The 14333-nt window shown below is 52.8% G+C and overlaps 2 protein-coding genes across 2 annotated transcripts; both read right to left on the bottom strand.

Moving 5' to 3' along the window:
* Positions 1 to 2105: 2105 nt before the first annotated feature.
* Positions 2106 to 9825, bottom strand: RPS19 (ribosomal protein S19). Its single transcript, XM_074533850.1, has 6 exons — positions 9685 to 9825; positions 9499 to 9569; positions 8539 to 8639; positions 4136 to 4319; positions 2452 to 2506; positions 2106 to 2307 (listed from the first exon to the last, which is right to left on the bottom strand). The coding sequence occupies exons 2-6, from the start codon at positions 9567 to 9569 to the stop codon at positions 2281 to 2283; spliced, it is 438 nt and encodes a 145-aa protein (XP_074389951.1). The 5' UTR covers positions 9685 to 9825; the 3' UTR covers positions 2106 to 2280.
* A 724-nt stretch (positions 9826 to 10549) lies between these two features.
* Positions 10550 to 14333, bottom strand: LOC141727355 (protein capicua homolog; the record flags this gene model as incomplete). The annotated part of the gene is given in 3 exon segments (XM_074533852.1): positions 10550 to 10974; positions 13020 to 13151; positions 14220 to 14333. Coding segments are annotated over 3 exon segments (560 nt in total), but the record flags the coding sequence as incomplete, so codon positions are not given.

Raw genomic sequence — 14333 nt, 5'->3', positions numbered from 1 at the left:
GGGGGGGTCCCGAGGGGGTTTGGGGGGTCCCTGGTCAATTTTGGGGGGGTCCCGAGTCAATTTTGGGGGGTCCCGAGGGGGTTTGGGGGGTCCCAGGTCAATTTTGGGGGGGTCCCGGAGGGGATTTGGGGCCACGCTGGGACCTCACAAGAGGAGCTCGGACAGAGGGAATGGCTGGAGGGACACGGGAATGGCGGAAAAGGGTGAGAAAATGCGGAAAAGTGGGGGTAAAATGGGAAAAAGGGGGATAAAAATGGGGGGAAATGGGGATAAAATGGCACAAAGGGGGGTAAAAGGGGTGAAATGGGGATAACGGGAGGTACAGTAGGGGTAAAGTGGGGGGAAATAGGGAAAAAAGAGGTTAAACAGGGCCAAATTGGTGCTAAACAAGGCCAAATTTGGGCTCAGCAGGGTCTCAACAGGGCCAAATTAGGGATAAACAGGACTTAATGTTGGCCAAACAAGACTAATCGGGGTAAGCAGGGCCAAAATGGAAATAAACAGGGCCAAAATGGGGCTAAACCCAAAGGTTTGGGGGACACGGCGACTGAGGCGTTGGGGCCAAGACACAAAACCAGCACCACTGCACCCCCAATTTCAGCATTTTTATCCCCAAATCCCGTGGTGGGGCATGAGTTGAGTCCTTCCCAAAGCTCTTTGGTGGAAAAATCGCAGAAGATGAAGATAAACGCGCCCTTTTCCCTGAGGGGATCCCGGCTGAGGGAACAGGGCGGCAGCAGCAGAACCGGCCCAGCCGCAGCCCCAGGCTTGGGTGGAAGGTGATGGCGACACCTTTATGAGGATGGTGACAGCTTTGCGAAGGGCGGTGACACCTTTGTGAGGGGTGGTTACACCTCTGGGAGGCTCAATCCGCAGTCACCCACCACCACAGGTGCGCCCCACATCCTCAGGGCAAACCCACCCGGGGCGTGCTCAAACCGCTGCCAGAAGACTCGGAGCACGTAGCGGCGATCCCCACCGATGTGTCAAAGCGGAAAAGCGGCTTTAGGAACGGGGATTTGCCCGTCAAAACCGGGCCCGCAGCCGCCGCTTTCCCCTGAGGCGCCGCGGACAAAATGGCGGCGGCTCCCTCAGCGCTTTTCCCGCCCTTTGCCGCGGCCCCGCCCCCTCCCGCCGCAGCAACCAATCAGAGCCCGGCATTTCCCGCTTGGCCCCGCCCCCTCGCCGCAGTCCCTGAGGCAGCCGCGGCTCCGTGAGGGGAAAAATCTTTTTGAGAGGTAAAAACTTGAATTTCTGAGGTAAAAACTTCGATTTCTGAGGTAAAAACCATCGGTTTTGGGGCCAGCAGCTGTTTTTTAATGGAAATTCATCACATTTTGAGGCAAACCTCTCATTTTTACTAAAGGAATTTTTTTTCAGGCCAAATTTTGGTTTTATGAGGTAAAAAATCACAGCATTCTGGGGAAAACCCTGATTGTCTGAGGGGAAAAAAAATATTTTCTGCAATAAAAGTACATTTCATGAGGTAAAATTATGGGGAAAAGAGGGAACTGAATAATTTTCCCAAACCTGGAGTCTCCCAGGACAGCGATGGAAGCAGAGCAAGGACAGAATGAGGGTAAGTGGAATAAACACCAATTTTCAGTGATTTTACACCCAAAACTCCACATGAAACACAAAAATGTCCAAAATAAATCCACGTTCTCCTTTCCAAATGCATTCTCACCCATAAAACCCATCAAGTCTTGCTAAAAATTGACATTTTGGGACAAAAGTTGCTTTTTTCTCCACTTAGTTCCTCCAAAAGCTGCTGGAATTGGGAGGCTCAGGAACCAAAACTACCCCAAAAATAGGGAAATTTTGGGTTTAACAAATTTATTTTTAACTGCAGATGTGTTATCCCTGACAATATCCTAATTTGGGCTAAACCTTCTAATTTTAAACTAAAAATCTGAATTTATTTTGGAGTTTTGTACTAATGAGTAATTTTTTTAACCTTTCATGTCGTTGGCATCCTTTGAGAAATTTTCCCAATATTTTGGGACACTTTCTTTTATTTTGGGATCCCTAAATAATATTTTTGGGGCAACTTTTGAACATTTTTTTGCACTTTTTGGCTGCAATTTTTGCTCGTTTTGCTGCAATTTTCTGCCCTTTTCAATGCAATTTTTTTTCCCCACAAATTCAGGATTTCTCTCCCATTTCAGCATCCCCCTCCTCAGGTTCTCAGGTGCTATTTTGGGGTGATTTAACCAATTTTGGGCGTTTTTTTTCTCAAAAACACACTCGAGTTTGGGGGTGAAATGATTTATTGGCTCCTCAGTGCTTCTTGCTGGCAGCAGCGACCTAAAAGAGAAAAAAAAAAAAAGGAAAATTTTTTAAAATTGGAGAGAAATTGGTTAAAATTGCAGAAATTTGAAGGGAAATTGGTTAAAATTGCCCAAATTCAGCGGAATTTGATGGAAAATTCTGGAAATTCCAGGGGCTCACCTGCCCAGCGATGCGATCCAGGTCCCGCTGCCCCTGGGGAGTCAACTTCCGACCCCTGGGTGGGGAAAAAAATGGTGAAAAAAAGTAAAAAAATGGTAAAAAAAAAAAAAAATGGGGTCACTTATTAAAATTAAAACACAAACTGATAAAAAATCCTCATTTTTCATCCCCAAAATTGCAGTTTTTCACCTCAAACTGCTCCAAAATCCCTGTTTTTTACATTAAAGTGCCCCCAAAATTTCCATTTTTCCCCCAAAATCCTAATTTTTCGCCCCAAAATCACCGTTTTTTTTCCCCAAACCCCAAAATTTCGGTTTTTCTCCCCAAACTGACCCGTCCTGGTCCTTCTCCACCACCTTGAGCACCTCCAGGCCCTGTAGCTCCCAAAAACCCCCAAAATCTCTGGTTTTGACCCCAAAATCCTCATTTTTCACCCAAAACCACCATTTTTTTTTCCCCAAACCCCCAGAATTTCCATTTTTCTCCCCAAACTGACCCGTCCTGGTCCTTCTCCACCACCTTGAGCACCTCCAGGACCCTCCAGGCCATAAACCCCATAAACCAAAGCCCCCAAAATCTGCGCTTTTTACCCCAAAACCTCCATTTTTTTCCCAAAATCCTCATTTTTCACCCAAAAATCACCGTTTTTTTTCCCCAAACCCCCAAAATTTTGGTTTTTCTCCCCAAACTGACCCGTCCTGGTCCTTCTCCACCACCTTGAGCACCTCCAGGACCCTCCAGGCCATGAACCCCCAAAAACCCTCATTTACACCCCCAAAATCCCCATTTTTCACCCCAAAATCTCCATTTTTTTTCCAAAATCCCCATTTTTCACCCAAAAACCACCGGGTTTTTTTCCCCAAACCCCCAAAATTTCGGTTTTTCTCCCCAAACTGACCCGTCCTGGTCCTTCTCCACCACCTTGAGCACCTCCAGGCCATGAACCCCATAAACCAAAACCCCCAAAATCTGCGTTTTTTACCCCAAAATCTCCATTTTTTCCCAAAATCCTTATTTTCACCCCAAAACCACCATTTTTTCCCCCAAAATCCCCATTTTTCCCCCCAAAATCCTCATTTTCCCCCCAAAATCCCCATTTTTCACCCAAAAATCACCATTTTTTTCCCCAAACCCCCAAAATTTCCATTTTCTCCCCAAACTGACCCATCCTGGTCCTTCCCCACCTTGAGCCCCTGAGGCACAGCTGACGTCGCACATAAATACGAACACCAAAATCCTCATTTTTACCCCCCAAAATCCTCATCTTTCACCCCAAAACCACCATTTTTTTTTCCCAAACCCCCAAAATCCCCATTTTTCTCCCCAAACTGACCCGTCCTGGTCCTTCTCCACCACCTTGAGCACCTCCAGGACCCTCCAGGCCATGAACCCCATAAACCAAAGCCCCCAAAATCTACGTTTTTCACCCCAAAACCTCCATTTTTTTCCCAAAATCCCCATTTTTCACCCAAAAACCACCATTTTTTTTCCCCAAACCCCCAAAATTTCGGTTTTTCTCCCAAACTGACCCGTCCTGGTCCTTCTCCACCACCTTGAGCACCTCCAGGCCATGAACCCCCAAAAATCCTCATTTTACACCCCCAAAATCCCCATTTTTCACCCAAAAACCACCGTTTTTTTTTCCCCAAACCCCCAAAATTTCGGTTTTTCTCCCCAAACTGACCCGTCCTGGTCCTTCTCCACCACCTTGAGCGCCTCCAGGGCCTGCAGCACCCTCCTGGCCACGGCGCCCGAGCCGCGGCTGAAGTGGCTGGGCCGGACCCCGCGGCGCTGGCGGCCCCCGTACACCTTGGCCATGGAGCCCACGCCCGCCCCGCCACGCAGGTACAGGTGACGGGCCGTGGAGGCTGTGGGGGACACAGGTGTGAGACCCCCAGGTAATGGGAGAGACCCCCAGGTAATGGGAGAGACCCCTGGGTAAGGGGTGAGAGACCCCCAGGTAATGGGAGAGACCCCTGGGACAGGTCAGAGACCCTCAGGGTTAATGGGAGAGACCCCCAGGACAGGTGAGAAATCCCCAGGATAATGAGATCTATAATGGGAGAGACCCCAAGGACAGGTGAGAGACCCCCAGGCAATGGCATCCCATCCATAATGGGAGGGACCCCCAGGTAATGGGAGAGACCCCAAGGACAGGTGAGGGACCCTCAGGATAATGGGATCCATAATGGGAGGGACCTCCAGTAACAGGTGAGGGACCCCCAGGTAATGGGAGAGACCCCCAGGCAATGGCATCCATAATGGGAGAGACCCCCAGGTAATGGGAGAGACCCCAAGGACAGGTGAGAGACCCTCAGGTAACAGGCGAGACCCCCAGGATAATGAGATCCATAATGGGAGAGACCCCCAGGTAAGAGATGAGGGACCCCCAGGTAATGGGAGAGACCCCAAGGACAGGTGAGAGACCCTCAGGTAACAAGTGAGACCCTCAGTAATGAGATCCATAATGGGAGGGACCCCCCAGGTAATGGGAGAGACCCTCGGGACAAGTGAGAGACCCCCAGGATAATGGGATCCATAATGGGAGAGACCCCCAGGTAATGGGAGAGACCCCCGGGACAGGTGAGGGACCCCCAAACAGGTGAGAGACCCTCAGGGTTAATGGGAGAGACCCTCAGGTAACAGGTGAGACCCCCAGGATAATGAGATCTATAATGGGAAGGACTCCCAAGTAATGGGAACCACAATGGGAATGGCAGACTCGCAGGTAACGGCACTGACCCCGCCCCGCAGGTACAGGTGATGGGCTGTGGGGGGACAGGGACACAGGTGAGGGACCCCCAGGTAATGGGAGAGACCCCCAGGTAACAGGTGAGGGACCCCAAGTAATGGGAACCACAATGGGAATGGCAGACTCGCAGGTAACGGCACTGACCCCGCCCTGCAGGTACAGGTGATGGGCTGTGGAGGCTGTGGGGGACAGGGGGGACAGGTGAGGGACACCTGAGACAGGTGAGGGACAGGGACACAGGTGAGAGACCCCCAGGTAATGGGAGAGACCCCTGGGACAGGTCAGAGACCCTCAGGGTTAATGGGAGAGACTCTGGGACAGGTGAGGGACCCTCAGGTAATGGGAGAGATCTCTGCGACAGGTGAGGGACCCCCAGGATAATGGGATCCATAATGGAAGGGACCCCCAGGTAATGGGAGAGACCCCTGGGACAGGTGAGAGACCCTCAGGATAATGGGATCTATAATGGGAGAGACCCCCAGTAACAGGTGAGGGACCCCCGGGTAATGGGAACCTCAATGGAATGGCAGACTCGCAGGTAACGGCACTGACCCCGCCACGCAGGTACAGGTGGCGGGCCGTGGAGGCTGTGGGGGACAGGGACACAGGTGAGGGACAGGTGACACAGTTAGGGACACCTGGGACAGGTGAGGGACACCTGGAGTAATGGGAACCACAAACTCGCAGGTAACAGCACTGACCCCGCCCACAGGTACAGGTGACGGGCTGTGGAGGCTGTGGGGACACAGGTGACACAGGTGAGGGACCCTCAGGTAATGGGAGAGACCCCCAGGTAAGAGGTGAGAGACCCCAAGGACAGGTGAGGGACCCCCAAGGACAGGTCAGGGACCCTCAGGGTTAATGGGAGAGACCCCAAGGACAGGTGAGAGACCCTCAGGTAACAGGCGAGACCCCCAGGATAATGAGATCCATAATGGGAGGGACCCCCAGGTAACAGGTGAGGGACCCCCAAACAGGTGAGAGACCCTCAGGGTTAATGGGAGAGACCCCTGGGTAACAGGTGAGACCCCCAGGTAATGGGAGAGACCCCCAGGTAACAGGTGAGGGACCCCAGGATAATGAGATCCATAATGGGAGAGACCCCCAGGTAATGGGAGAGACCCCTGGGACAGGTGAGAGACCCCCAGGATAATGAGATCTATAATGGGAGAGACCCCTGGGACAGGTGAGAGACCCCAGGATAATGAGATCCATAATGGGAGAGACCTCCAGGTAATGGGAGAGACCCCTGGGACAGGTGAGAGACCCCCAGGATAATGAGATCTATAATGGGAGAGACCCCTGGGACAGGTGAGAGACCCCAGGATAATGAGATCTATAATGGGAAGGACCCCAGTAACAGGTGAGGGACCCCCGGGTAATGGGAACCACAATGGGAATGGCAGACTCGCAGGTAACGGCACTGACCCCGCCCTGCAGGTACAGGTGATGGGCTGTGGAGGCTGGGGGGGACACAGGTGACACAGGTGAGGGACCCCCAGGTAATGGGAGAGACCCCTGGGACAGGTCAGAGACCCTCAGGGTTAATGGGAGAGACCCTCAGGTAACAGGTGAGACCCCCAGGATAATGGGATCCATAATGGGAGGGACCCCCAGGTAATGGGAGAGACCCCCGGGTAACAGGTGAGAGACCCCAGGTAATGAGATCTATAATGGGAAGGACCCCCAGGTAATGGGAGAGACCCCCAGGTAACAGGTGAGAGACCCCAAGGACAGGTGAGGGACCTTCAGGATAATGGGATCCATAATAGGAGAGACCCCCAGGTAACAGGTGAGGGACCCTCAATGACAGGTGAGAGACCCCGTAGGTAATACAGGAGGGACCCCAAGGACAGGTGAGACCCCCAGGATAATGAGATCCATAATGGGAGGGACCTCCAGTAACAGGTGAGGGACCTCCAGGTAACGGGAGAGACCCCCAGGTAACAGGTGAGAGACCCCCTGGCAATGGCATCCATAATGGGAGGGGACCCCCAGGTAACAGGTGAGGGACCCCCAAACAGGTGAGAGACCCTCAGGGTTAATGGGAGAGACCCCCGGGACAGGTGAGAGACCCCCAGGATAATGAGATCTATAATGGGAAGGACCCCCAGGTAATGGGAGAGACCCCTGGGACAGGTGAGAGCCACTGGGACAGGTGAGGGACCCCCAGGTAATGGGAGAGACCCCCAGGTAATGAGATCCATAATGGGAGGGACCCCCAGGTAATGGGAGAGACCCCCAGGACAGGTGAGATCCTCAGGTAACGGACAGGTGAGGGACCCCCCAGGATAATGGGATCCATAATGGGAGGGACCCCCAGGATAATGAGATCTATAATGGGAGACATCCCCAGGTAATGGGAGAGACCCCCAGGTAACAGGCGAGACCCCCAGGATAATGAGATCCATAATGGGAGAGACCCCTGGGACAGGTGAGAGACCCCCAGGATAATGAGATCTATAATGGGAAGGACCCCCAGGTAACAGGTGAGAGACCCCCAGGTAATGAGATCCATAATGGGAGAGACCCCCAGGACAGGTGAGACCCTCAGGTAACAGGTGAGAGACCCCAGGATAATGAGATCCATAATGGGAGAGACCCCCAGTAACAGGTGAGAGACCCCCGGGTAATGGGAACCACAATGGGAATGGCAGACTCGCAGGTAACGGCAGTGACCCCGCCCTGCAGGTACAGGTGATGGGCTGTGGAGGCTGTGGGGGGACAGGGACACAGGTGAGGGACACCTGAGACAGGTGAGGGGACAGGGACACAGGTGAGGGACACCTGGGACAGGTGAGGGACCCCCAGGTAATGAGATCCATAATGGGAGGGACCCCCAGGATAATGGGATCCATAATGGGAGGGACCCCCCATGACAGGTGAGAGAGAGAGAGAGACCCCCCCAGGGTAATGGGAGAGACCCCTGGGACAGGTGAGGGACCCCCAGGTAATGGGAGAGACCCCCAGGCAATGGCATCCATAATGGGAGGGACCCCCAGTAACAGGGGAGGGACCCTCAGGTAATGGGAGAGACCCCTGGAACAGGTGAGAGACCCTCAGGGTTAATGGGAGAGACCCCCAGGTAAGAGGTCAGGGACCCCTGGGACAGGTGAGGGACCCTCAGGGTTAATGGGATCCATAATGGGAGGGACCCCCAGGTAACAGGTGAGGGACCTCCAGGTAATGGGAGAGACCCCCAGGATAATGGGATCCATAATGGGAGAGACTACCAGGTAACAGGTAAGGGACCCCCAGGTAATGGGAGAGACCCCTGGGACAGGTGAGGGACCCCCAGGTAAAGGAGAGACCCCCGGTGCCGGTCCCGGTCTCACCTGCCCGGGTGTAGAACCAGTTCTCATCGTAGGGCGCCAGCTCCTTGTGCTTGGCCAACTTCACCGTGTCGGCCCAGTCCGGCACCTTCAGCTTCCCGGACCTGCGCCAGAACCGGGCCAGAACCGGGTCAGAACCGGGTCAGAACCGGGTCAGAGCCGGTACCGGGACCAGGGAACCGGGACAGAACCGGTACCGGGACCAGGGAACCGGGAACGGGGAACAGGGACCGGGCCAACTTCTCCGTGTCGGCCCAGTCCGGCACCTTCAGCTTCCCGGACCTGCGCCAGAACCGGGTCAGAACCGGGCCAGAACCGGGACAGAGCCGGTACCGGGACCAGGGAACCGGGACAGAACCGGTACCGGGATCAGGGAACCGGGAATGGAACCGGGAATGGGGAACAGGGACCGGGCCAACTTCACCGTGTCGGCCCAGTCCGGCACCTTCAGCTTCCCGGACCTGCGCCAGAACCGGGTCAGAACCGGGTCAGAGCCGGTACCGGGACCAGGGAACCGGGACAGAACCGGTACCGGGACCAGGGAACCGGGAATGGAACCGGGAATGGAACCGGGAATGGGGAACAGGGACCGGGCCAACTTCACCGTGTCGGCCCAGTCCGGCACCTTCAGCTTCCCGGACCTGCGCCAGAACCGGGCCAGAACCGGGTCAGAGCCGGTACCGGGACCAGGGAATGGGAACGGGGAATGGCACCGCAATCGGGAACGGAACCGGGCCTGGGAACGGAACCGGGCCTGGGAACCGGTACCAAAAGCGAGAAAAGGGAATTGGGAACGGGAACCGGGAATGGCAGCAGAAACCAGAACCGGGAATGAGAATCAGAACCGGAGCCGGGAATTGGGAATAAAGAACAGAACCGGGAACGGAACCAGGACCGGCACCGCCCGAGGAGCCCCGCGACCCCCGGTGAGCCCCCCCGGTTCCCTCCCGGTTTCCCCCTCACTTCTTGAGGAAGGCCGCCAGCGCCCTCACGAACTCCTGCTGGTTCACGTCCTTCACCGTCACACCGGGCATCTGCGGGGACACGCGGGGGGTCACTCCCAGCCCACTTTTACCCGTTTTTTCCCCATTTTTTCCCGTTTTTTGCGGTTTTTTCCCCCGTTTTTCCCGGCCCCGCTCCCGCCCTCACCTCGCCGCCGCCGCTGCCGCACCGGAAGAGGCCGAACACGGGGTCGCCCGCGCACGCAGCAGGGGCGGAAACCTCGCGAGACTCCCTCGGCCAATCCGCGCCGGCGGGATCGCCGCGGGCCAATCAGCGATGAGATCTCCCCTATCGGCGCGTTGTCATTGGTTGGCGCCAGCGCGCGCTTCTCCCCCTCCCAGCCTTTAGAATGGTTCGGTCCGCATGGCCACGCCTACCGCGCACGGCCGCTGCTGATTGGTGGAGCCGTTCCTGTGGCTCCTCCCACTGCGGCGGCAGCGGAGAGACCCCAAAATGTCCCCAAAATGTCCCAAAAATGTCCCCGAAGGATCCCAGTGACCCCTGGCGTGCCCCAGTGCCACCCCCAGGGTGTTCCATTGTACCTCTGCCATCTCTGTGATGTCCCCAAAATGTCCCCAGTGTCCCCCTGACCCTCTGTGGTGTCCCAGGGTGTCCTGGTGTCCCCGTGCCACCCCCAAAATGTCCCCAAGGTGTCCCAGTGTCCCCCCAGTGTCCCCAAGACCCCCGAAGATGTCCTCAAAATGTCCCCAAGGTGTCCCCAGAGTGTCCCAGTGACTCCTGGATGTCCCCAAGGTGTCCCAATGTCCCTGTGCCACCCCTGGAGTGTCCCCAGATGTCCCCAAGGTATCCCAGTGCCACCCCCAGATGTCCCCAAGGTGTCCCCAAGTCCCAGTGCCACCCCCAGATGTCCCCAAGGTGTCCCCAGGCTCCCCGTTGGTGCCACCCCCTCCCTGTCCCTGTCCCTTTAAGAAAAGGGCGTGCCCTCCCCAAACCCCGCCCCCTTTCCCACTCCACCCAATCAGAAACGGCGACACCAGCAGGGGGGCGGGGCTCCAAAGATTCTCCCGTTGTTTAAAAGATCCAGGTCACGTGACCAACAACAACAAAAAAAAGGAAAGGAGGCGGAGCCACCGACCGAAAGGGGGCGTGGCCATGGAATGGATCAGCGCACGGCCGCCGGGGGCGAGGGGGGCGTGGCCTCGGTTGAGGGGGCGGGGTCAGACGAGGAGGGGGCGGGGTTGGAGGAGGCCGAAAGGGGCGTGGTTTGAGGCGGAGGAGGAGGGGGCGGTGGGGGCTGAGAGGGCGTGGCCTCGCTGGCGGAAGGGGCGGCGCCGTCGGGCTCGGTGGGCGGGGCCGGCTCGGTGGGCGTGGCCGCCTGCATGATCTTCTGGCGAACCTCGCGGATCTTGAGCTGCAGGCAGAGCTTGGTGGGGAAAATGTCCGAGAAACGAGCCTGGAACGCGGCCGTGGCCTGGGCTGGGGGACAAAAAGGACATTTGGGGACATCTGGGGACATTTGGGGACATTTGGGGACATTTGGGGACATTTGGGGACATTTGGGGACAATTTGGGAACAATTCTGGGGGATTTGGGGGCATTCAAGGTAATTTTTGGACAATTCAGGGGTAATTTTTCTGTGATTTTTGGGATAAATTTCAGGTTAATTTGAGGGTAATTAATAGAAAACTCAGGATAATTTTGGGGATGATTCAGAGGGAATTTGGGGATAATTTGGGTTTTTTTTAGAAAAATTTTGGAGTAATTTGGGGATAATTACGGCATAATTTTGGGATAGTTTCAGAATAATTTGGGGAATTTTTAGAAAAATTTTGGAGTAATTTGGGGATGGTTTTGGGGATGTTTTAGAAAAATTTCGGAGTAATTTGGGGATGGTTTTGGGATGTTTTAGAAAAATTTTGGAGTAATTTGGGGATAATTTGGGGTTTTTTTTTAGAAAAATTTTGGAGTAATTTGGGGATAATTTGGGATTTTTTTTAGGAAAATTTTGGAGTAATTTGGGGATAATTTGGGGAATTTTTAGAAAAATTTCAGAGTAATTTGGGGATGATTTGGGGTTTTTTTTAGAAAAATTTTGGAGTAATTTGGGGATAATTTGGGTTTTTTTTAGAAAAATTTCGGTGTAATTTGGGGAATTTTTTAGAAAAATTTCAGAGTAATTTGGGGATAATTCCGTGATAACTTTGGGATAATTTCAAGATAATTTCAGAATAATTTGGGGATGGTTTTGGGATGCTTTAGAAAAATTTTGGAGTAATTTGGGGATAATTCTGGGATAATTTTGGGATAATTTCAAGATAATTTGGGGATAATTTAGAGACAATCTCAGGATAATGTCAAAGTAATTTCGGGGCAATTTCAACAACTTTTGGGATCATTTCAGGATAATTCAAGGATAATTTCACAGTAATTTCAGAAATATTTTGGGGATAATTTAGGGACAATTTCAGGATAATTTGGGAATAATTTAGGAATAATTTCAGGATAATTTTGGGGATAATTTAGGGACAATTTCAGGATAATTTGGGAATAATTTAGGAATAATTTCAGGATTATTTTGGGGATAATTTAGGAATAATTTCAGGATTATTTTGGGGGTAATTAAGAGAAAATTTCAGGATAATTTGGGAATAATTTAAGAATAATCTCAGGATTATTTTGGGTATAATTTAGGAGCAATTTCAGGATAACTTTGGGACAATTTAGGAACAATTTCAGGATAATTCAGGGATAGTTTTGCAGTAATTTCAGAAATATTTTGGGGATAGTTTAGGGACAATTTCGGAATAATTTCAGGATAATTCAGGGATAATTTAGGGATAATTTCAGGATAATTCAGGGATAATTTCACAGTAATTTCAGAAATATTTTGGGATAATTTAGGGACAATTTCAGAATAACTTAGAAATAATCTAGGAATAATTTCAGGATAATTTGGGAATAATTTAGGAATAATTTAGGAATAATTTCAGGATTATTTTGGGGATAATTTAGGGCATAATTAAGGGATAATTTCACAGTAATTTCATAAATATTTTGGGGATAATTTAGGGACAATTTTGGGATAATTTGAGAATAATTTAGGAATAATTTCAGGATTATTTTGGGGATAATTTAGCGACAATTTCGGGATAACTTTGGGGACAATTTAGGGAAAATTTTGGGATAATTTAGGGATAATTTCAAGGTAATTCAGGGATAATTTAGGGACAATTTCGGGATAATTTTGGGGACAATTTTGGGATAATTTTGCAGTAATTTCAGAAATATTTTGGGATAGTTTAGGAACAATTTCAGGATAATTTAGGAATAATTTAGAAATAATTTAGGAATAATTTCAGGATTATTTTGGGGGTAATTAAGGGAAAATTTCAGGATAATTTAGGAATAATTCAGGAATAATTTCAGGATAATTTTAGGGACAATTTCAGGATAATTTCACAGCGATTTCAGGATAATTTTGAGATAATTTGAGATAATTCCGGGGTGTTTTTGGGGCTCACCCGAGGGGAAGAAGCCGTGCTCCTGGAAGAGCTGCATGACGAGGGCGCGGCGCTGGTCCAGCGTTCGCCGCAGGGACGAGAACGGCACCTTGTCGTACTCGAGCTCGCCCAGCACGTCCTCGCCCTCCCCGCCTGCGGATACGGGGGTCAGACAGCCCCAAAAACCGACCCAAAACAGCCCCAAAAACCGACCCAAAATAGCCCAAAAACAGCCCAAAAACCGGCCACAAAACAGCCCCAAAACGGCCACAAAACAGCCCCAAAACGGCCCCAAAAACAGCCCAAAAATGGCCCCAAAATAGCCCCAAAATGGCCCAAAACCAGCCCCAAAAATGGCCTAAAAACAGCCCCAAAACAGCCCCAAACTGGCCCAAAAACCAGCCCCAAAATGGTCCAAAAATGGCCCAAAAACCAGCCCCAAAACAGCCCAAAACAGCCCCAAAACAGCCCAAAAACCAGCCCAAAATCCAGCCCCAAAACGGCCCAAAAACCAGTCCCGAAACAGCTTTAAAAACAGCCCCAAAATGGCCCCAAAATGGCCCAAAACCGGCCCCAAAATGGCCCAAAAACCGCCCCAAAATAGCCCCAAAATGGCCCCAAACCAGCCCTAAAATAGCCCCAAAACAGCCCCAAAATGGCCCAAAAACCAGCCCCAAAATGGCCCCAAAATAGCTCAAAAACCGGCCCCAAAATAGCCCTAAACCAGCCCCAAAATGGCCCCAAAACACCAAAAATGGCCCCAGATCGGACGCAGCCCTCGGTTTAGGGTGACCCCAAAACCCAGCAGTGCCCCCACCCCCAATTCGGGTCCCTCAGCCCCAAATTTTGGGTCTCCCCGCCCCCACCTTGTCTATCGAAGGTGAAGATCTCTCCCTGCCCCTCCCCCATTCCTTGGCTCCACCCCCATTCCCAGGCCCCGCCCCCATTCCCAGGCCCCGCCCCCACCTTGTTGGTCAAAGGTGAAGATCTCTCCCTGCCCCTCCCCCATTCCTAGGCCCCGCCCCCATACCCAGGCCCCGCCCCCACTCCCAGACCCCGCCCCCACTCCCAGGCCCCGCCCCCACCTTGTCCGTCAAAGGTGAAGATCTCGCCTGGCCCCTCCCTCATTCATTGGCCCCGCCCCCATTCCCCGGCCCCGCCCCCATCCCAGGTCCCGCCCCCATTCCCAGGCCCCACCCCCATCCCAGGCCCCGCCCCCACCTTGCCGGTCGAAGGTGAAGATCTCCCCCGGCCCCTCCCCCTCCCCGCCCTTGGCGCTCTTGGGGGTCGAGGGCTCGGAGCCGCAGCTGGAGCGGCGCCGCAGCTTCCGCTTGG

The sequence above is a fragment of the Zonotrichia albicollis genome, unplaced genomic scaffold, assembly GCF_047830755.1.
Source record: "Zonotrichia albicollis isolate bZonAlb1 unplaced genomic scaffold, bZonAlb1.hap1 Scaffold_115, whole genome shotgun sequence".
NCBI classification, from domain to species: domain Eukaryota; kingdom Metazoa; phylum Chordata; class Aves; order Passeriformes; family Passerellidae; genus Zonotrichia; species Zonotrichia albicollis.
The sequence above is the reverse complement of the archived record's forward strand: the minus strand, read 5'-3'. Positions and strand labels throughout refer to the sequence as shown.

What these genes read in the sequence shown, in the direction of transcription:
- RPS19 (XM_074533850.1), bottom strand. Translation starts at nt 9,569, where the DNA reads ATGCCCGGTGTGACGGTGAAGGACGTGAACCAGCAGGAGTTCGTGAGG. An exon ending in CTGGTTCTACACCCGGGCAG is followed by an intron (nt 4,320 to 8,538) that starts GTGAGACCGGGA and finishes TGTCCCCCACAG; the next exon opens with CCTCCACGGCCCGTCACCTG. An exon ending in TGGATCGCATCGCTGGGCAG is followed by an intron (nt 2,308 to 2,451) that starts GTGAGCCCCTGG and finishes TTTCTCTTTTAG; the next exon opens with GTCGCTGCTGCCAGCAAGAA.